General features: G+C 41.7%; 1 protein-coding gene across 7 annotated transcripts in view; it reads left to right on the top strand.

The window, feature by feature from the left end:
- The window catches only part of WDR59 (WD repeat domain 59), an 83,159-nt gene that overhangs the window by 28,682 nt on the left and 32,851 nt on the right, over nucleotides 1–21,626 (top strand). For all 7 annotated transcript variants that reach the window (XR_011436905.1, XR_011436906.1, XR_011436904.1 and 4 more), the window contains exons 7-14: nucleotides 3,368–3,456; nucleotides 6,526–6,642; nucleotides 10,999–11,076; nucleotides 13,067–13,223; nucleotides 16,633–16,712; nucleotides 17,980–18,112; nucleotides 18,243–18,367; nucleotides 19,909–20,073. Coding sequence is in view for 3 of the 7 variants with exons in the window: in XM_005608430.4 (XP_005608487.1) it covers nucleotides 3,368–3,456; nucleotides 6,526–6,642; nucleotides 10,999–11,076; nucleotides 13,067–13,223; nucleotides 16,633–16,712; nucleotides 17,980–18,112; nucleotides 18,243–18,367; nucleotides 19,909–20,073 (944 nt within the window). In the remaining 4 variants the exon portion in view is untranslated. The remainder of the gene's footprint in view (nucleotides 1–3,367; nucleotides 3,457–6,525; nucleotides 6,643–10,998; nucleotides 11,077–13,066; nucleotides 13,224–16,632; nucleotides 16,713–17,979; nucleotides 18,113–18,242; nucleotides 18,368–19,908; nucleotides 20,074–21,626) is intronic.

Below are 21,626 nucleotides of genomic sequence, written 5' to 3'. Positions count from 1 at the left end.
TCTCATACTGACTGCCCCATTCCCCATATTCCATTGTGGCTGGGTAGAATTGTAAGTTCCACGTTGCAAAGGGCTTGCTTTAGGCTGCTCTCAGAAGTTAGAGTCCGGACCGTTGAGTGTGGTCAGGAACTTATTTCAGAATTCAAGGACAGGAGCCAAATGAGTTTGTTTTTCAACTTTCAAATGTCTAGAAAAATAGAAGAAAATTAATTTCCTTGTGTTCATCATTCAGTTTCAACCGTTGTCAGCATATGGCCAATCTTATTTCATCTTTGTCTCCATCCACTGTCCCAACTCCCACCCCCATCCCCTTTGGGATTATTTTGAAGCGAATCCCAGGTATCATATCATTTCATCAACAAATATTTCAGTTCGTATTCTTTATGAGAAGAATCCTTTAAAAACATAGCCACAATATTTAAGCAGTATTCAAATTTCCCCAATACTCTCTCTCTCCTTTTTTTTTTTTTTTTTTTACAACTTATTTGAATCAGAATCCAAATAAAGTCCATACAGGCAGGTGGTTGCTATATTTCTCATCTTTTTAAATTGGTAGGTTTCTTTTCGCTCTCCCTTTTTGGTTTGTTTTTGTTTTTCTTTTCCTGCAGTTTATTTATTGAAGAAATCATGTTGTTTGTCCTATGGTTTCCCACAATCTAGATTATGCTGATCGTGTCCCCATGGTGTCATTTAACATGGACGCACGGAAACTTTGAAATTACTTTCTGATCTCCCTGTTTTCATTGCTCAGTTGGAGTTGACTATTTTTGGAATTCTGCACTGGGGCTGTTAGGAGCCTTCCCACTACTTCCTGAGAGTAGAAGTTGGGCGTAGAACTGATGTAACTCACAGTGATGGAGCCCAATCATCAGGACTGCATTTTGGAATCCTTGATAAAAACATCATATTATCTGTCTCCTTTGTATCTCCTTGGTACATTTGAATACACATTTGGTGTTTCCTTCAAAATGATTGCGTAATTCTTCTTTTTTCGCCTTTACCCCCACGCCTCATCATTTAAAGTCGTTTAGCATCACAACTGTACTAAGCAGCTGGATTATCTCTGCTGTGAGATTAGAGACCACGTCTGTCTTGTTAGTGCTGTCCGCCAAGGTCAGCATTTGTGCCTGACCCAAGGAAATGCTCCGTAAATGTTTGTTAAATGAATGTAGGAGTCAAGCACCTGTGTCTTTATGCTAAGTGCTTAACAATTTTATTGATCTGGTGCCCCCGCCCACCTTTAGGCACTTAGGATCTGAGACGTATAATGTCCTGCAGGCGTGGTTGCAGAGGACGTCCAACTACATGAAAACACAAGTGGTCTGTAAATGCCTCAGTCACCTCCCCCTGACTTCGTTATTTCTACTTACAGGTTTCTAAGTTAGATTGGTTGTAGAGGAACTCTAAAATGAAAGACAGTTCTTTTTTTCAGCCCACTTGTTGTAATTGCTTTCTTTTCTGTTATAGGTCCTTCTAAAAAACAGAAGGAGGAGACTTCTTTCCTTTTGCACCTCAGTCAGGTTTCTCAGTGGTTGCAAAGCTACCCTGGGAAAAAAGAGCAAATGAGAGGCTTGAGGAGCTTTATAAGCTGCTTGATATGACGTTCCCTAAGAGGAACAGCCATTGCCTGCCGCTGCTCCGCAGAGTCCATGGTCCCCATCTCTCCATGAGCACGTTGTTTTACCTTCGCAGTAGGAAGTTGCTAAGAGCATGTCCATGCATACTCCAGAGTGTTCTCTGTCTGAGAGCTCTTACAGTCTGGGGCCTCTGTTTGACTCTGGTGTCGTGATCCTAGTAAAGCAGGGAGTTCCAGAATCCTTCGGGAGGCTTCATGTTCTGATACACCACCATTCCCACTTTTCCACTAGGAAAAGTATATATTCTCTTGGAACTCTTAAAATAACTGTCATGAGGAGATGGAGCAGGCTCTTCTTACTCATTCTTTAGCTGATACCCTTTCTTGCAAAGAAACTGGGGCTCCTAAGGAATATATTACCTTCCTTCATCTTCAGGGATCTCTACCATTGGTTCTTAGATGACTTAAGATGCCCTGTGTCTCAAGGAAAAAACACAACCGACAAACAAATAGCCTCACCAAAATCAAGCAAGGATAAGTTCCGGGCCTTAACTCTAGTTCCTGTTAGATTCTAAATCCTTGCTTTATCTCTCGCACTCTCTAGACTACTTGGGTCAGGTTGTTCTCCAGAGCCCTGGAACTACTATGGTGTTCCCAGTAATAGAGCCCACCTGAAGGGAGAGGTGTCAAAGCAGAAGTATTCTCTGTTGTCTGAGCAAGGACGAGAAGAAGAGCAATTATTTTGTTCTGGTTTAACTTAATTAAGTTGATTTTTTTTTTTTTTTTTTTTTTTTTTGAGGAAGATGAGCCCTGAGCTAACTACTGCCAATCCTCCTCTTTTTGCAGAGGAAGACTGGCCTAGAGCTAACATCCATGCCCATCTTCCTCTACTTTATTTGTGGGACGCTTACCACAGCATGGCTTTTACCAAGTGGTGCCATGTCCGTACCTGGGATCTGAACCGGCGAACCCCGGGCCGCCGAAGCGGAATGTGTGAACTTAACCGCTGCGCCACCAGGCCGGCCCAACTTAATTATTTTTAAGAGTCAGCTGGAAGTGCTGATATGTCCCAGCCCCTTCCGGCATCTGACAGTATGCCTCCTCTCTTAAGTAGCTCTTTTGTGGTGGTTGTTACCCCTTTGTATTGGCAGAATGGGAAAAGGACTGAGTTCACACAGTGCCTGGGACGTTCCCTTTCCCTGACTCAGTGCAGGGCCAGTGGCCATGTCTACCTGCCGATGGGGAGATGAGAGTGGGATGGTGCACGTAACCTTCTGAGGGCAGATTTGGGCAACACTGGGGCTTATTCTTCAGCTGAGCTTCAGCTGGAGGCTGTGCTTTTCCAAGACTGTCCCTCCAAAAAAATAAAAAGGGAAGGAGCAGGCAGTGAGCTGAGGCTCTTCTGACTGGGCGGGCCAGCCTTGTGGCTGGCGATGATGAAGAGCAGGTTGTGCGCTGAGTCAATTACCGACCAGCAGAGCTGCGCTGAGCTCCGGCTCTGTGAGAAACTGCATTTCCCTGCTGATTCTGCTCGGAGGCAACCTGTCGTTTTTTTCCCAAGTGAGGTTATTTCCTCAATTAGGTGACTGATCCTGTTCCCATGTGTTAATTCGTTTATTTTTTGCCTTCCTTTTCTCTTTAATGGTGGAGTTGGTGCAGCCATAGAAACTTGAAGGGTTCTGTGCTTGTTCAGCAGGAACTCATTATCCGGCACCCCTGGATACGCTCCACTCTGGTTCCAAAGGCGTTGAGGGCAGCAGCTTGCTTTCTTCTTCTGATTTTTCTTTGCAGCGGGTGCCTCACAGGTCAAATGGAATAAAAAAAATGCTAATTGCCTTGCCACCAGTCATGACGGCGACGTACGGATATGGGACAAGCGGGTAAGTAATTTCTTTTTCCCCTCAGCTGGTCTTGAGTCCCTCCCAGAGGACATGAAGAGGATGTGGTGAGGAGCAGGACTTGTCTTGAGAGTCCAGGGTGCGCTGTGCAGAATAGTGAATTGCCGTTGTAAGATCACAGTAGCAGATGACATTTGCTTCCCGATCAAGATGGTGTTGAAACAAGATAGGGAAGTGAGGCATTATGATCAGTGGTTAAGAAAATCAACTTGGCCTGGCCTAAGGTAGAGTCCCATTTTGCTGCCGCCTAATTATCATATCAGGTGAGCCACTAAACTTCCCTAAGCCTCAGTTTCCTTATCTTCAAAATAAAGACAATGATAGTGTATCATTGAGGAGATCAAACCTGGGGGACCAGACCCTATTCTAGCTTGATCAGCAGGCTTCTTACCCCTGCTCCAGATTGCAAAGTGCAAACTAGTTCTAGGACAAATACTCTCTTGAATACTTTCCATATAAATCACTGAGGCAGGGAACTCAGTATGCTCAAGTCCTCCCCTAGAAGTCCAGCTGTCTCATCAGCCTCAAAAGAGCCTGCAGGCGTGTATTCTCCCTGCGGCAACCCATGTAACTGGCAGGCATGAAAGAGGTGCAGGGTCCTTGGCTGCTACTGCAATGGAAAGTCTGTTGGAAGTTTGGTGTGTTGGCAGCAGCAAGAACCACGATGCGGGGGAAGGGCCTCCGCTACATCTAACTGCCGAACGATTGGGTAATAATGCGCCGAACGATTGGGTAATAATGCGCCGAACGATTGGGTAATAACGCGCAGAGCAGTCGACTTGTGTTCTATCTCTGGTGTGAATACTGCTTCCTGCCCTGCTAGAAATCCTCAGCCTTTGTGGGAAGCACCTACTTTTAGTTTCCCTGAAACTTGTTCAGGGGCTGTCCCAAGTTGGGTGCTGACTGTAAAATCTCTGCCTTGCTTCCGGCCGCTCTGCTCGATTCCTCTTCTAGCGGGAAATAAGGGCACAGCATGGGAGAGAGGAGGGGAACTGAAGCAGAGACTGGGAGTCTGCTGGGTTGGGTGCCAGGACCTGCCGGGGAAGCAGCCTGCTGGCCAAAGCCGTCTGCCTCTGGTAGCTTAGATAAGGTGATTTTTAAGTAGAGGTTGGACAAGTGTGTCTTCTATATGTTAGTTTTTGTCTCTGATGCTTGCTGCCATCGGTGAGGCTTTGACGCTAGAAAGTGCCAGAGAAGTACTGTCCCTTTAGTCCAGTCTGGTAATAGCCATTCTTCCCCCCTCTTTATTTCTTAAATTGGTGATTGGTTTTATTCATTCTGTCACTAGCATAGCATTTAAATCTGGTAAACGGTTTAAATAAAATATGTTTGTTTAATCTGTAGTGCATACATGTTTGCTTTAGACTGGTTTCAGAGCCAGAGGCAAGAGAAACAGCACGATAATTTAGCCATGAACTCTGTCAGTACCTGTTTTCCAATACAGCACCTGTGTTCCTTTTATCTTGTAGAAATCTACTGCTGAACTCTTCCTGTTTCGTCTCCTGATTGCCCACTAATAACACTGACTCCCCTCAGCAAGCCTTTATCTATTTTGTTGGAAGGCTTAACTTTTCTTTTCGCTATTAATATTTAGGACTTGTGCTGAGATGGGTTGTAAAACTTGTTGGTGTTATTTTTACTTCTCTGGCACTTTCTAGTGTCAAAGCAGCACTGATGGCAGCAAGCATGAGAGGCTTAAAAAGTGCAGTATCAGTGGCAACACTGGATTTTCATTCAAACTCCTGCATGACTAATCGTACTAACAATTTACTAAGCGCCTATTATGCGCAAGCACTGTTCTAAGAAGTTTATGTGTATTGATTCATTTCTCTTGTAACTAGCCTTTAAAGTAGGTACTATTATTATTCCTAGTCTGCAGATGAGTAAACTGAGGCACAGTTTGTTGCCAGGATTTGAACCCAGGGAGGCTGGTTCTGGAAACTGCTCTCTTAACCTCATAGCCTAATGCTAATTATGGAAGTAATACATACTTCCATACATTTTATATTTTAGAAAATATAAAAGAGGAAATAAAAATCATTCATAGTCTTATTACCCATAGACAAATGCTAACATTTTGCTGTTTTCTTATGCTTTTTTTAAACGTGGTTTATTACATTATGTACATATTTATATATGCTTTTTTCATTTAACTTTACAACAGATGCATTTTCTCCATATTATAATCTCTAAGTATAATTTTTAGTGGTTATATCATATCATCTCAGATAACTGTACTATAGTTGAAAATTTCATTATTCCCCACTTAGTGATTATTTATGTTGTTTCTGGTTTTCTAGTGTTTCAAATAACACCAAGATGAACGTCTTTTGTATCTAAAGCTTTTTGTGAATTTGGAATATTCCCTTAAGAAAGGACAATTTTAAGTCTCTTGATAAGTATTGCCAAAGTTTTTCCCAAAAAGGTTGTACTATTTTATGTGGACACCAGCAGTGACAAATGCAGCCTCACTGCATTATTATTTACAAATAGCTTCTAATTTGATAGCTAAAAAAATCTTGTTTTAATGTCTATTTCTGAGGTTTCCTTCTGAGCTTGTTCGTTTTACATATGCTTATTAATCATACATTGTTTTCCTTTGTGATGCGTCTTCATTCTCTCTTGGGGTCTTGGTGCTCGATCACTTTAAGATTGGTGGTTTTACCCTCAGGATTGGGGTTGGGTCTGTCTGGTGTCACAGCCCCTTTCCTGGGTGATTGTGAGGAAGGGGAGCAGGGATTGCAGACCGCATTACCAAAGGGGAAAGCACCCACTCCCTTGTATCCTTCAATAAGGCCATGCAGGGAGCTAGAGCAGGAGGAAATTAGGCTCACAGGCCCATATACAGAGGCGGTGTGAAGGAGAGCTAGATGAGTCTTTTTCTGTTGTTGTTTTCTTTGTCTTAAACAAGCCAAAGTGGAATTTCTTAAGGATAGAGATGGTGTCTGGTAGTATTTTGTATCCCCACTCAGCACCCGGCAGACTGTCGTGTGGTAGACAATCAATGAATTCTTTCTCAGTTGACAACACTCAGTGCTGATCCTGTTGTAGAAACCCAGTACAGCAGTGGAATATCTAGCAGCCCACCTCTCCAAAATCCATGGCCTGGACTGGCACCCAGACAGTGAGCACATTCTTGCTACCTCCAGTCAAGACAACTCTGTCAAGGTGAGTGACGCCCACTGGGGCAGTTGGGGAGCTGTGTTGGGGAGGTATCAGGGGTGTGTGCCGGCACTTTCTTCGGAAGTCTGTTAGCACAGTGTGTGTGCTTCAGGGATGCGAGTGCTTCTTGGGGAGCTGGGCAGGTAAACCTGGTTGTGTAGCCTGGCATGAGTGATATAGTAGCATATATCTGATCTGGCTCCTAGAATTCATTCAGGAGGTTTTCTTCTTTCCCTTTGTGAAAGGAAGTCAAAGACAAAAACATTTAGAGAGATAAAGAAGCTTAGTTGCAAAGAAGTTGCCAGGAAATCAGATTTCAGAAGGATTGGCACATCAAAGAAGAAACACAACAGAAATATAAGTAAAGAAGAAAAGCCCACAAAATTGTTAATATTACCAAGTTTACAATTAGTCTGTGTGGAGTGCACAAATGGTTTTCTCACATGATTATCATATCTGCAAAAGTTATGACATCGTCAGTCATCAGCATTGCAAAAGTTGGGCATAGAGTTGTTTTATGAGAGATTCTCTAACTTACAGGAAATGCTCAAGGGGTCATGTGTTTCGGTCACCCTGTTATTTTTGGTTTATCTCAGACAGCAGTGGTTCTTGTTTGTTTTTTCTTTGCAACTGTGGGATGTGATATGCACCCTTGTTGAAAAGGATGCAGGGCAGACTCAGCCTCGCTCCACAGTTCCTCCTTGTGGTCACGTCTCTGCCCGGAAGGACAGAGATTTGACCACAGAAGTTTGCTTAGCAATTTTATGATTCAGCCTCGTTAATTTAATGCTTTGTTTTATTTACACAGGCACATACGATGTCTTCTTGGTATGGTTAGCAAAACTAGAATCATACACTAAGGCTTAAAAGCTAACTTCTGTCTTGAGGTTTGTAAATCCCCTAGGGTTGTAATTTACTTTTATGTGCCAGAAGAGGTTTTTTGTTTGTTTAGGATTTGGGTTTTTGTCCCCATACCCAGATCAGCTTCTTTCCCAAATTCAGGAACCAGAAACCATCAATTCACCTCTTCCTCTTTCTTTGAGTTCCCCAAGTTTGTCGATATTTAGTGACATCTTTATTACTCTTGAGGCTGGGATTCCATATGTAATAAAGGAGGTAACAGGCCATTTCCACATGTGAAATGCAATCCTTGTTCCTTACTAGTAGGCTTAGCTTACGAATTAAATGAGATTTTTGGCATGATATTTGATTTATCCCACTATATCCTGGTAGGAAAGAAAACAATTTTTATTGAATGTATATAAACAACATAATTGTAAAAAATTAAATAGTTTACAGGCACTTTGCATAATATTCAATGACTGTTCTTAGTAATTTGTTGATAATGATCAATATATGTCATTTTTTCCTGCATAATAATTTTCTTAAGTTTACAATTTATTAGCTTATAATTTATAGTTATAATTTTTATTCTCTTTTTATTTTCTGAATTCTAAGGGGTCAGCTGGAACAAGATAGCATTGAATGAGTGTTTCATTTTGGTTTGTAAATTGTTAAACTGTAAAACTGTTGAATTGGAAGTTAGTGCTAGATCAAAAAGAAGGAAAAGGATTTTTCTTATATGGCCGTTAAAAATAGAACGCTAACCATAGTGACCTTAGTTCATATCATTTTAGACAATCAATTATTTTTTCCTGATCTTGGGTTAAGCAGTCTATTTTACAAAATTGTCGTCTTCTAGACTAAGAGTCCTGGAAATCCAGATGAAGTCCCTTGGGACAGAGGTGTGTGTCTGCCCATGGGACAAGGTCAGCCTTACTGAGAAATCTGTACGCATGAGGCTGTTCCCTGTGATGTCAGCAGTCAAGAACCCAGTTCTTTATCAAGGTTCTTCTGATATTTCTTCAGAAGCCTTCCCTTCTGATCTGTAGCTTGTAGCTGGGGTCCTTTGGCAATGGTAAGAGAAAAGAAGAAATCAACTGTGGACAGGAGGCTGGTGCAGCTCTGGTTCTCGTAACTCTGTCAGATTGAAACAGACTGAGGTCCTCTATTTGTGTAACACATGTGCTTGTTTCATAAGACTCCATCAGTGATTGCCTTGAGAATAAGAACATGTTATGAAGTGAGTGAGGACTTTGTCAGATCTCCAGAGACCTCTTGTTTATCCCATGAGTTATGTGTTATAATGGTCACCAATTGATGAGCATGTTTAAATCTAGAAACAATTTTTTTTAAAAAAGGATTAATTTTATTAACAGTTATCATGCCAATCTTTGTGAATGAACATGAATATGCTCCTCTCCAGCCTGAAAAGTAAACATTTGCTGAAATGCATTCATACTAACAATGTTTTACTTGTATGTAATTAACCTAGGCAGGTTGAACTTCTCTTTCATTTGCCAGTTTTTCTACATATGGTGGACTTGATAACAGGAAACTTTCACAAAGTGTTGAGCTAATTAAAAATCTGGAGAATGCCAAACATACCTTATTATTTGTAGTTTCCCTTCTTCTATAAGTCGAGGGAGCAAGTTATAGTTTACCCTGTGGCCATCTGGGAAACTCAGAAGCAGTTTAGATGGAAAAGACATTTTAACAATTTTGTTATTTTGAAAATTAGCCCAGAAATTTGGCAAAAAAGAGTTGTCAGAAGAAACAAGAATTACCTCATGCTATCTCTTTATGGTCATACCCTCCCCCAACCCCTAAATTCTGGCCACGACCAATCTGTTCTCCATCTCTCCAGTTTTGTCTTTTTGAGAATGTCATTTAAATGGAATCGTGCAGTATATGACTTTTTGAGATTGGCTTATTTCACTCAACGTAATGCCTTTAAGAACCATCCAAGTTGTTTTAAGAATCAATAGTTCGTATACTTTTCACTGCTGAGTTATAATCCACTATATGGATATGTTACAATTTATTATCCGTTGACCCATTGAAGGACATTTGTGCTATTTCCAGTTTTTGGTGATTGGGAGTAGAGCTGCTATGAACGTTCATGTACAGATTTTTCTGTGAATGGAACTTTTCAGTTTTCTAGGACAAATATGTAAGATTGGGATTGCCAGGTCATATGGTATGTGTGTGTTCAACTTTTTAAGAAACTGCCAAACTGTCTTCCAGAGTGGCTCCTGTCAGTCATCCATTTTTGAAAATCATTTCTTAATACCTAAATAGTTCAGGGTTTCCGTTGTGGCCCTCCTGCCTTTGGTGCGCTGCCATCTCCCACTTTCATGACGGATGCTTGAGCTCTAAGTGTGTCTGTCTCTCCATTAAAAGCATAGGCATGTCTAAAGCAGAGTTTGTGTCTGGCTCACCTTTGTGTCTCTACAGCTTCAAGTTCTACACCTTCTGTGTTTGAGGGGGTGAACAAGTGTGTATGTGAGTGGGTTGATGCCCAGTCGACTACACAGTCACTTTTATCCTGTGTGACCTTGGGCAAGTTACATTGTTTAGTAATTTAGCTTCCAATTTGTTAAAGAGATTAATAACACCCATTATGTGGTTGTTATAATGATTAAATGGGGTAAAAAAACTTAAAGCTCTAGGGCCTGGCCTGGTGGCGCAGCAGTTAAGTGTGCACGTTCCACTTCGGCGGCCCAGGGTTCGCCAGTTTGGATCCCGGGTGCGGACATGGCACCACTTGGCAAGCCATGCTGTGGCAGGCGTCCCACATATAAAGTAGAGGAAGATGGACACAGATGTTAGCTCAGGGCCAGTCTTCCTCAGTAAAAAGAGGAGGATTGGCAGCAGATGTTAGCTCAGGGCTGATCTTCCCCCCAAAAAACCAAAAAAACTTAAAGCTCTAAACATCTATCTGAAATGTAGTAAGTAGTCAATACATTTCAGCTGGTTAAATTATCCTACAGGGGGTAAAAATGATACAGGATAAAAACGTGTCTCTTTTACCTTTCACGTACAAGGTTGTTTGTGTATGTGTGTGAGGAAGATTGTCCCTGAGCTAACATCTGTGCCAATCTTCCTCTATTTTGTATATGAGATGCCGCCACAGCATGGTTTGATGAGCGGTGTGTAGGTCCATGTCTGGGATCTGAACCTGCGAACCCCGGGCCGCTGAAGCGGAGCATGAGAATTTAACCACTACACCACTGGGCAGGCCTTACAAGGTTGTTTAATAGGCAGGCTGACAGTGATCTGCCTTGGAGGGTGGTCCTCATGAAATCCGGAAATTCTCCTGTAGTGTTTGTAAGTGTGAAAGGGCGGTTGTCTTTGTGTCTCTGTCACAGTAGCATACCTCTGGGGGCTGACTAAAATGCACTAGTGAATGTATCTTTAGAGGACAAAAAGCAGTGACTTTGAAGGCTCTGCTTATTTCAGTAGTTGAGTTTTTTTAAAATGGCATTTATCTCACAAATTATCCTGCTTTCTTTCTTCCAGTTCTGGGATTACCGCCAGCCTCGGAAATACCTCAATATTCTCCCTTGCCAGGTGCCTGTCTGGAAGGCCAGATACACTGTGAGTGAGACACCCTTCCTCTTGCTGGGAAACTTCATCTTGGTGTTCCAGACGCAAGGAGCCAAGGGACATTTTCTCTTATTTTCTTTCTGAGGCAGTTTTCTCTTTCTGTCTTGGTTTAGGGGTGGGGCAAAGGTAGTAATGATGGCATAAAAGCTATTATCTATTTAAAAATTTTCCCTTAGAATGTAGAGTAAGAATCTGTATTAGAATTGCTGACCATAGCTAGACTGGGACGCTAGGCAGTGTGAAGGAAGGGGGTCACTAATGGCAGGGAAAGAGGGTGAGATGGAGGCAGAGGGTTGAGAGTCTTGAGGTCAGTGGATTGCAACGGAAAGAACTCTGGCTTTAGTCAGAAGACCTGAGTTTTGGGCCCGGCAATACCATTTAATTTATTTTCCCGGCTTTGGTGAGATATAATTGACATATAACATGGTATAAGTTTAAGGTACATAACATGTCGTTATGATAGCACTTATATATTGTAAAAGATTACCACCATAGCATTAGCTAATGCCTCCATCATGTCACTAATTACCATTTCTTTTTTGTGGTGAGAACATTTAAGATCTACTCTCTTAGCAACTTTCAGGTATCTAATACAGTATTCACTATAATCACCGAGCTGTACGTTAGATCCCCAGAACTTGTTCATCTTATAACTGGAAGTTTGTACTCTTTGACCAACCTCTCCCCTTTTCCCCTACCCCCAGCCCTTGGTAACCACCATTCTAGTCTCTGTTTCTATGAGTTTGGCTTTTTTAGATTCCATATAGAAGTGATACCATACAGTGTTTGTCTTTCTCTATCTGACTTTATTTCACTTAGCATAATGCCCTCAAGGTCCATTCATGTTGTCACAAATGGCAGGATTTCCTTCTTTCTCATGGCTAAATAATATTCCATTGTGTGTAGCTAAATAATACTCCAAGTGTACAATTTAGTGGCATTTAGTACATGCACAATAGGCCTTCTTTTTGAAAATTTGTATGTGAAAATGCTTTCTAAACCATTTATGGGGTATAGGCTATTATCTGCCTTCCGTCAATTTTTCCATTGCCACATTGATAGCTGCTGATCAAAGATAATATATTTCCTTTAGTGTGAATTTGAAAGGAAGCAGAGGGATGCATAAAGCTACCTTTGTACAAAGGCTGTCACCCTGTGGCATTGTGGAGCAAAGAAGATAATTTGGGTATTAAGTAGTTTTTGCATCTGGGAGCACTTGTCAAGAAATCAGACATTGTTCTTATGACTTGAAATACCTCTCTGGATTAATGTGTTTGCTTTAAAAAGTAAATAGAGAAGTCCGGGAGTGCTGCCAGGAGAGGGGAGATGAAGATAAATGTGCTCTTAGGTGACTGTGCTGTGTTCCTTAAAGAACGGAGTCTAGTTATCAACCACACGGGCCCCTTAGCTACCTAGCAGATTGGGTGGTGATAAGTAAAACCTGTCAGTCCTGAAATTGGAAGGTTTTCCTTTGAATGACTGTGTGTTTGAGGCGGTGGGAAGGTGATGCCTCATGTGGATGGTGTGCTTCCGGTGCATTGTCACATGGCAGGAATTATGTTTCCTGCCCTGGGGTTTTCCCCAGTGTGCTTTGCATACTCATTCTGAGAAAGCACTTCATAAGTCTTAGCGGGAACTCATGGAGAGTAGCTAGGATATGAAACAGCGTGTTCCAGTGTGTAATAGTTGAGCCATTTGCTTATTTTAGGTTAAAAAAATGTTTTTCTCCAAGTGTTTGACTTATCTTTATTTTTCACTTGCTGTAGTCCCTTCCATAGGCAAAGAAAAAGTAAAAGGAAAGCAAAAGAAAAATAGATGTGATGGTCAACTTATGGAAAAAATTTGGAAAAATTTTCCCCAGATGGGTTGAGGCCTTTCATCATCTAATTGATTTCAGTTAGGAAAGGATTCCAGCTTTGGTACTCAGGACTCAGCCGATTCTCCCTGGCATAATCAGCTGCTTTTTCCTTTCTTGCTGTAGCCCTTCAGCAATGGATTAGTGACTGTGATGGTTCCCCAGCTGCGAAGGGAAAATAGTCTTCTCTTGTGGAATGTCTTTGACTTGAACACCCCAGTCCATACTTTTGTGGGGCACGATGATGTGGTGCTGGAGTTCCAGTGGAGGAAACAGAAGGAAGGTGAGTGGGACAGGAGACAGCTGCCTGATGTCCTTCTGAGCCCTGTTCACCAGCAGCTTGAGTCAGGTTGGCCGGGTGATCCAGTGAGGAGGATGCACAAGCAGGATTGGACTTTGGGAACTCGAGTCAGGGGACCACTGCCTTTCACTGTAGGTGGGTATGGGGTGTGCAGCTGTGGTTCTGCTCCCAGGTTCTCCCCCTCATCTCTTGTGTTCAGGGTAGTCATTCTCTTGCATGGAAGAGATCTGTAAGAGTTTGATGGACTTGCTGTTGGATCATTTCTAGGGTTGCAAGTCTGGGGTAACTACCCTTAGAAGTCTCCAGCAGTTGCCCTCTGTTGATGAGGGAGACCTGAGTCATCATTAGCGCTGCCTACTACATATTCCCAGTTTTCTTCACAGACACATGGTGGTATTTTACCTTGCATCCCCTTGAAGATAGGTTTGGCCAAATGACTTGCTTTGATGGTGAAACATGAACAGAAGTGAGGCGATCTCTTCTGGTTGAAGTATTAACAGCCAGTTTGCCATTTACACACTCTCTTTGCTTCTGCCACAGCAACTGGCAAAACTCCAGATGGCACTCTGCCGTCAGGAGTGAAGAGGAAGTGGAGATGTAGAGTGAGCAAGAAATCCTTGCTTTAAGCCACTGAGATTTTGGGATTGTTTGTTATTGCAGCTTAATCTCATCAGCCCTCACTAATGCAGGGTCGTAAGCATAATGAGAGTTAGGAAGCCCTTGGCCTCAATTTCTCCACCAACTCACCATGCAGATTTAGTCGCAGCCTCTCTTTTCTTGAGATCTTACTGTCACACTCGCTAAAGGTTTTACAGAACAGAAGCATATTTCTTGGTCTTTCCATGTTAGAGAAGGAGGGCCAAGCAGTGGAGCGGTGTGACTTGTCCAGAGTCCCAGGGAAGGTCTCTAGTGGACTGGATCAGAGCAGGCATCTTCTTACCCCAGCTTGTTTGTGACCCTCCCAAGCCTCTTCCATGATGGTTTTTGAAGGGACTCTTTTGATCATTCTCTTAATTTTCCCATCTTTATTTCTGAAATCTCTCTTGCTTCTAGAAACATGAGGCTGCTTGGTCTTTTATCCCATCAATTTGCATGCATGATTTTGGCATGAAATAAGAAGTTTTTAGCAACCCATTTTCAATATCTCTGTCATCTATAAGTTGGTAGGATGAATTGTATAAATTAGGACTATCTAGCCAATAGTGAAATTTTGAGTACAAGTTGCAGGTGTTCTGTAAAATTCCTTTTTATTGTGAAATGTATCATCTATCTAGAAAATTGCATAAAATATGTACAGTTTAACAAGTTGTTATAAAGTGGGAATCAATGTAATTACTACTAAGGTCAAGAATGAGGGGCTGGCCTCGTGGCTGAGTGGTTAAGTTCGTGCGCTCTGCTGCAGGTGGCCCAGTGTTTCGTTGGTTCGAGTCCTGGGCGCAGACATGGCACCGCTCATCAAACCACGCTGAGGCGTCGTCCCACATGCCACAACTAGAAGGACCCACAACTAAGAATATACAACTATGTACCGGGGGCTTTGGGGAGAAAAAAGAAAAAATAAAATCTTAAAAAAAAAAAAAAAAGAGAACATTCCTAGAACCCAGAACCTTCCTGATCACAACCCCTCCCTACAAAGAAGTAAACACTGTCCTAATACTTATGATAGTGATTTCTTTTTTTATTTTTTATTTTTATCACCCATTTATGCATCCCCCAGAATAATTTAGGTTTGCTTGTTTTTGAACCTTTTTATAAATGTAATCATCCTGCATGTATTCTTGTATTTTACTTCTTTCTCAACTTAGTGCTGCTCCATTTTATTTTTACTGCCACATCTTCTTAGTTTTTATTGGACCACCTTGAGCTTTGATTTTGGTTTTCACTGTGGTGCAGGAGCTCTCAGAGAGGTAGGAAAAGAATCAGGATGTTGTGACCAACAGAAAGGATGTTTCGTGAAGAAAACAGCAGTCACTGGTTTCAGGTGTTGCTGAAGGATCATCATACAGAGTAAGAGAAAAGCACTTAATTGTACAAATAGGAAGGCATATGATCATTAAGAGAGGAGTTCCGAAAGCAGATTGAGGCTAGAAGCAAGGTAGTGTAAACAGAGGCAGCAGGAACTGGTTTTGTGAAGGAAGCTGCCTTCAAAGGTGAGAAGCAGACAAAGTTGATTGGCAGAGGCTGCTGCCCCCTCTATTTGAAGGCAAGGAGAAGACGCAAGAAAGGGAGTGTGTGAGAAAGCAAGAGCCCTTTGAAAATGAGAGGGAGTAGGCCAAAGGTACGCGTAGAGGAGTTGGGTTACAGAGGAATTAGGCATAACTTTTCTTCAAAGTCAGGGACCTGAAAAGAGGCCAGTTGTGGAGTCAAAAGTTGTTGACGTGAGCATGAGTCTAGATGGTGGAACCTATAGCAGGCAGCGGTTGAGAAGAGTTGCCCTCTCGTTAGGCGCACACAGGGATGTATTAAAACATTGAGGAGTGAAGGCCTGATTGAAGGCAGTGACACAGAGAAGGAGCTTTTGCCCCTCGTTCACCCTGTTAGCTTGGACTGATTTTGTTCTCTGTTTCCTCAGTTTCCCCATCTGTAAAATGAGGGAATTGGATGAAATTATTTCTGAATTCTTTGCTCTCTAAAGATGGCCATGAAGGAGATTCTAGATGCTACATAATTACCCTGAAATGTCCTGATCTTTCTTAAAGCTCTTTTGTAAAGCACCCTGAACCTTTGTAGAATAATTTCCCTTTGACCAAACCTAATATGTGAAAATATAATTCAGTCAATTAAGAACATTAAAGATTGATTATTCCTTTTATAAAGAGATGTGTCATTTTACCAAAAAATTCTTTTAAATAGTAAGATGCCATGATGCGTTTAAAACAATTCATTTTACAAAAATCACATTCATCCCCAGCTCCTCTGGAGCATATGAAAGGCAGAATGTTTGTGGAGGTGAAAGTTTAATGTTACGTTAAATCCCAGCATCACTCTTCACCTGCTCATTTGCCCATTATTATTTCATTTCATTTAAGTTTCTGCTCATATGTGACTTCCTCAGGGAGTCCTGTCTAAAAATAGCTCTCTCTCCCATCAGCCTCTGTTCTCTAATCCTGTGTTATTTTTTTATAACACTATCACTACTGGACATTTTATTACATGTTTATTTGTCTGTTTCCACCGTTTGAATGTGAGATCTATAAAGACAGAGTTTGTTGTATTCTTGCTGTAGTCCTAGTGCCTAGAACAGTGCCTGGCATGTAGGAGATGTTCAACAAATATTTGTTGAATGGATGAATGAATGAATAAATGAATGATTCTCACTCCATTGCAATCTGTAGGAAAATTGATGTTGAATCTAGAAAAATTTCCAGGATTCTTATATTGTGATTTCTAGGTTCCAAGGACTACCAGCTGGTTACGTGGTCGCGGGATCAGACCTTGAGAATGTGGCGGGTGGATTCCCAGATGCAGAGGGTATGTTTTCAATGCTATTGTGGAGGAATGTAACTGGATTCACCAGAAACTTAAAAAAAAAATACAAGATTTGGCATTTGTGGAAGTTAGAGGATACATGATAGGTGTTTAATAAATACTTGCTGGTTGGCCGAGTGGCTCATGTATGCCACACTGAACCTTTGGGGTCTTCAAGAGCCAACTTCAGTATTTAGCACTTTAAGGCTGAAAAGCCTCTGAATGTCTTTTTTTCCTCTTGTCCTGGTATGACAGAGTATGGGTAACATACTGAGCGAATGGCCTATGGGCTTCATTTCTTCTCTTCTAAATTGCCTCGGAATTCTACCCTTGCAGGCTGCAATGTCCATCCATGACACCTGTTCTGGGAAGCCCTTTCCAGTTTTTGCCCCATAAGCGATACCTGTTTCTTAATGAACCACAGTGGTACCTGGTGTGGACTGCTTTTGTGGACCTTGCTTTGCTCTTCCTCATCACAGGGTTCTGTCTTCTCATTTGTGGCTAAATTCCTTGAAGGCAAGAACGTGTCTCACTGGTTTTGCCTCTCTCATAGTGCTCTGTATAGAGTGGATAGAAAATGCAGGGTAAAATTTTCGACACTGCTGAGTACAAAGTCACTCTTGAGCATTTTGGTCAAGTATTGTCTTTCAAATCTATTTTCTCCAGAAAGTACCGTTTGCTCCAAATGCTTTGAGGGTTATGATATTATTGGTCTTGGGTTAGCTGATTAACTCCATCAAGGCTCAGAATTTAAAATAATGTTTTCTGAGACTTGTGTAAACTATGAACAGGATGAAAATTTTCCAGGGTAGAATGATAGAGTCTAGTCTCCTGGTATTTAAGCAGGGAGAGTTGGTGATGGTTAAAACCCCCTCTTTTCTTTTTTCCTTTTTTTTTTTTTCGGTGAGGCAGATTGGCCCTGAGCTAACATCTGTTGCCAATCTTCCTCTTTTTGCTTGAGGAAGATTGTTGCTAAGCTAACATCTGTGCCAATCTTCCTCTATTTTTTATGTGGGATGCTGCCACAGCATGGCTTGATGAGTGGTGTGTATGTCCGCACCTGGGATCCAAACCAGCAAACACCAGGCCACTGAAGCAGAGTGCACAGACTTTACCACTATGCTGCCAGGCAGCCCCCTTTTGATTGTATCAGTTTTTGGCTGACATCTCTATCCTTTATGACTCCCATTTTTGAGTCAGAACTCTAACCAAACGTGATGATCATTTCCACTGACGTCTCTAGACTTAGATCTTCTACCCTTTGTTGCAGCTTTGTGCAAATGACATATTAGATGGTGTTGATGAGTTCATTGAGAGCATTTCTCTTCTACCGGAACCAGAGAAGACCTTTCACACTCCAGATACAGATCACCAGCACAACTCAAGCCATGGGGAGGAAGAAGGTAATTGGTCAAACTGATGTTTTAGGTGAGGCCCCGCTACACATTTCGGAGTTGTGGCAGATACTCCAGAACTGCTCTCTGACTCAATTTCAAAAATTTTTCCAACAATCGAACCTCTTTCTCCTGCTAGTCTTAAAGGAAGACCCCCTGAGCAATGTCCTGGAAGAGAAGAAATCAGATCAACTGGGACTGCCCCAGACTCTGCAGCAGGAGTTCTCCCTGATCAATGTACAGATCAGGAATGTCAATGTGGAGGTGCGCGGGGGTTTACTGAGCTCTCTCAGGCTTGCTCAGAGTGCGTGGGTGAGGGAACTATTTCACCTATGATTTTGGCTAGCAAATTCCTTTGCTGTTCTAATAGGTAAGCGTCTCCTCTTACTTTTTTATTTTGTAGGTTTTCTAAAGAAATAGGTGTTTTACAAATACAGATTTTTTCTTACCCTATTATTTTCTCCTAAGACGAACCAAGGGATAAACTAATGCTCTCATGTCTTAACATCTCCTTAGATGCTCCAACACCTCACGTTACCATATGTGAAGATACTTAGATCCAGAAGGCTTAGTGGTTTAGCAAAGGTTACTGGTGGTGTAATGGCAGAGCTGTTTGGAAACCAAACCTCTCGACTCTCCAGGGCTGTGTGTGCTATGCTCTACTATCTTCTCTTAAAGCTGGTCATTTCCTCGGTGATTTAGATTCAGAGGAAGAAGGTGACCAAGTCTCTTTGTTCATGTCACACATGGAGAGATTGACTCTTTTCCTTTGGGGCAGGTATTGAAATTCTTCAGAGAATTGAATCTCTCTCTATAAAGAAGTTTTAAAAGTTTATTAGTTTTTCGTTTGCCCAGATTCAGGTAACAGTTGGCATGGGTATGTGCAATTACATAATTATCTCATTTGGCCTTTAAAACAACTTTGCAATTAGTTGTTTTATCACCACTTTACAGATGAGGAAACAGAGACACTAAGAGAGAAAGTGGCTTGTCCGAGGCCAGCAGCTGTTTGAGGAAGGGATCACGTTTGAGTCCAAGTCTCCGGATTTCCCACATGTGTCCCTCTTTTCACTTTACTCCAGCTGCCATCTCTAGTTGGCAGCACAAGAAATCCAAAGAGAGAAAGAATTCTCGATTAGTTGGTTATCTATTATCAACTCAGTATTATACTCTCTTTGTCCCAGTTGAGAACAGTGTGGATACCTAGTGATCTAGTTTAAGAAGGCGATCTTGATTCCTTTCCCAGGACTGCTTTTTAAAAACTATTGAGACAGAATTCACAGACCATAAAATTCACCAAAGTGTACAGTTTAGTGGTTTTTAGTATATTCACAGAGTTGTGCAACCATCACCACTGTCTGCTCCCAGATCACTTTCATCCTCTCAAAAGAAACCCTATATGCATTAGCAGTCACTCTATTGCCCTCTCTCCCAGCTCCTGGCAACCGCTAATCTACTTTCTGTCTCTGTGGATTTTTCTAGGAGTACTTTTTAACTTGAGCCAGGTATTTAACTTTTCCTGATTTATCTTCCCATCTCAAAGTATAACAAGTTTCAGCCTATCTCACAGCTTTGGGAAGCTTTTTTGAGTCAAAATACTTTGAACTTATTAAATCAGTGCTAAAAGTCAAAAGCCGTTTTGAAAATGAGTTGTCCAAATCTTCCAAATTCATTTGTGTTTAGAAACTCTCTCCCTTCACCCGGTTACCAGGAGCCTGGAGTGTTCAGTTGGCTTATTTAAAACCATGTGCATCTGAAGACCCTTTGTGGATCATCTCTAACACAGTTGTGGATTTCCCTTGCAGATGGACGCAGCGGATAGGAGCTGCACAGTGTCTGTGCACTGCAGCAACCATCGTGTCAAGATGCTGGTGAAGTTCCCCGCGCAGTACCCAAACAACGCCGCCCCTTCCTTCCAGTTTATTAACCCCACAACCATCACGTCCACAATGAAAGCGAAGCTGCTGAAGGTGGGCATCTGTGTTCACAAATTCTCCTTGACGTTGTAAGAGGAGAGCTCTGTTCATGTGCATCAGTATCTGAGCTGAGTAGTAAATTTGGAAGTCATCTGTTCCTTATGCAGCGTTAACAGTTGCTCTTAATTTTGTGTTGAAAACAGAGTAATGGTTCCTAACCTTTTTTAGGTTATGGACCCACCCTCTTGAAAGTCTAAGGAGAACTATGGGCCCTTCCCCAGAAAAATTTGCACAAATGTTGCGTATATTTTCAGAAATATTGCTTATAAATAATAGACAATTCTGTAATTGCCTATAATCTGCTCACAGATCTCATTAAAGCTGCACATTAATCCCAGGTTAAGAACCCTGCAATACAGTTTCATTTATCTGGAAACAATAGGCAAGATGTATTGTGAAGCTAAAAGATACTTTATAATCAGAAAAACAGTATGTAAAGTCATTAAAAAATCCGTTCCATAAAAGGAGATATTATCCTCTTAGAATGAGGCTGTCTGGCTGTACGGGCGAGGTGTGCGAAAGGGTGGTGGTACCTGAACGGAGGCCGTACAGCCCATGTCTCCAGGTTCAGAAACTTGATTTCTCAGTTCGTGCAGAACTAATCAGGCAGAGTTTCCATGAAAAAGCCTCATGAGCTGGGGTGATACACCTTTTCAGTTTGAGCAGTGTCACCCATGAAAGTAACGGGAATATCTTGGCGAAACCAAGTTGACCTGGATGCCGTTCACCTTTTGCCTAGTTTGTATCATACTACTTGATTGCTCCATCTTCTTGGGGTATGATGTGTAGCCAAGAAATTTTTCAAGTGGTGTAAGGATCTCTGAAATGCTCATTGTTCAGATTTGATTTACATTTTGTACTTGGAATCTGAATATTTCGTTGCCTCCTTTGGACATATAAAAAAGATAGATTTTTCCATTGGTATAAACATGATAGGATTAGGAAGTGTCTTTAAAGGTCTAATTCAATGCTGTCCAATAGAAATATAATGCAGGCCACATGTAATTTTAAATTTTCTAGTAGGCACACTAAAAAAAATTTAAAAGTACCAAGTAAGGGGCTGGCGCCATGGCCGAGTGGTTAAGTTCGTGCACCCTGCTTCGGCAGCCCAGGGTTTCACCAGTTTGGATCCCGGGCGCGGACATGGCACCACTCATCAGGCCACGTTGAGGCAGCGTCCCACATAACACAACCAGAGGCACTCAAACTAGAATATACAACTATGTACTGGGGGGCTTTGGGGAGAAGAAGAAGAAAAACAAAGAAGATTGACAACAGATGTTAGCTCAGGTGCCAATCTTTAAAAATAAAAAGCAAGTAAATTAATTTCAGTAATATTTTTATTTAATCCAGTATATCCAAATTATTTGTCATATCAGCATTTAATCAATATAAAAATTATCAAGCTAATCTCTTTTTTTGCTTAGTTTCCTTTCTTTTTTTTTGAACTCAGTCTTCAACATTCAGTGTGAATTTTACACTTAAAGCACCTCTCAGTTCAGACTAGCCACACTTCACATGCTCGGTAGCCCCATGTGGGTAATGAC

The sequence above is a fragment of the Equus caballus genome, chromosome 3 (assembly GCF_041296265.1).
Source record: "Equus caballus isolate H_3958 breed thoroughbred chromosome 3, TB-T2T, whole genome shotgun sequence".
NCBI lineage: Eukaryota > Metazoa > Chordata > Mammalia > Perissodactyla > Equidae > Equus > Equus caballus.
The sequence above is the reverse complement of the archived record's forward strand: the minus strand, read 5'-3'. Positions and strand labels throughout refer to the sequence as shown.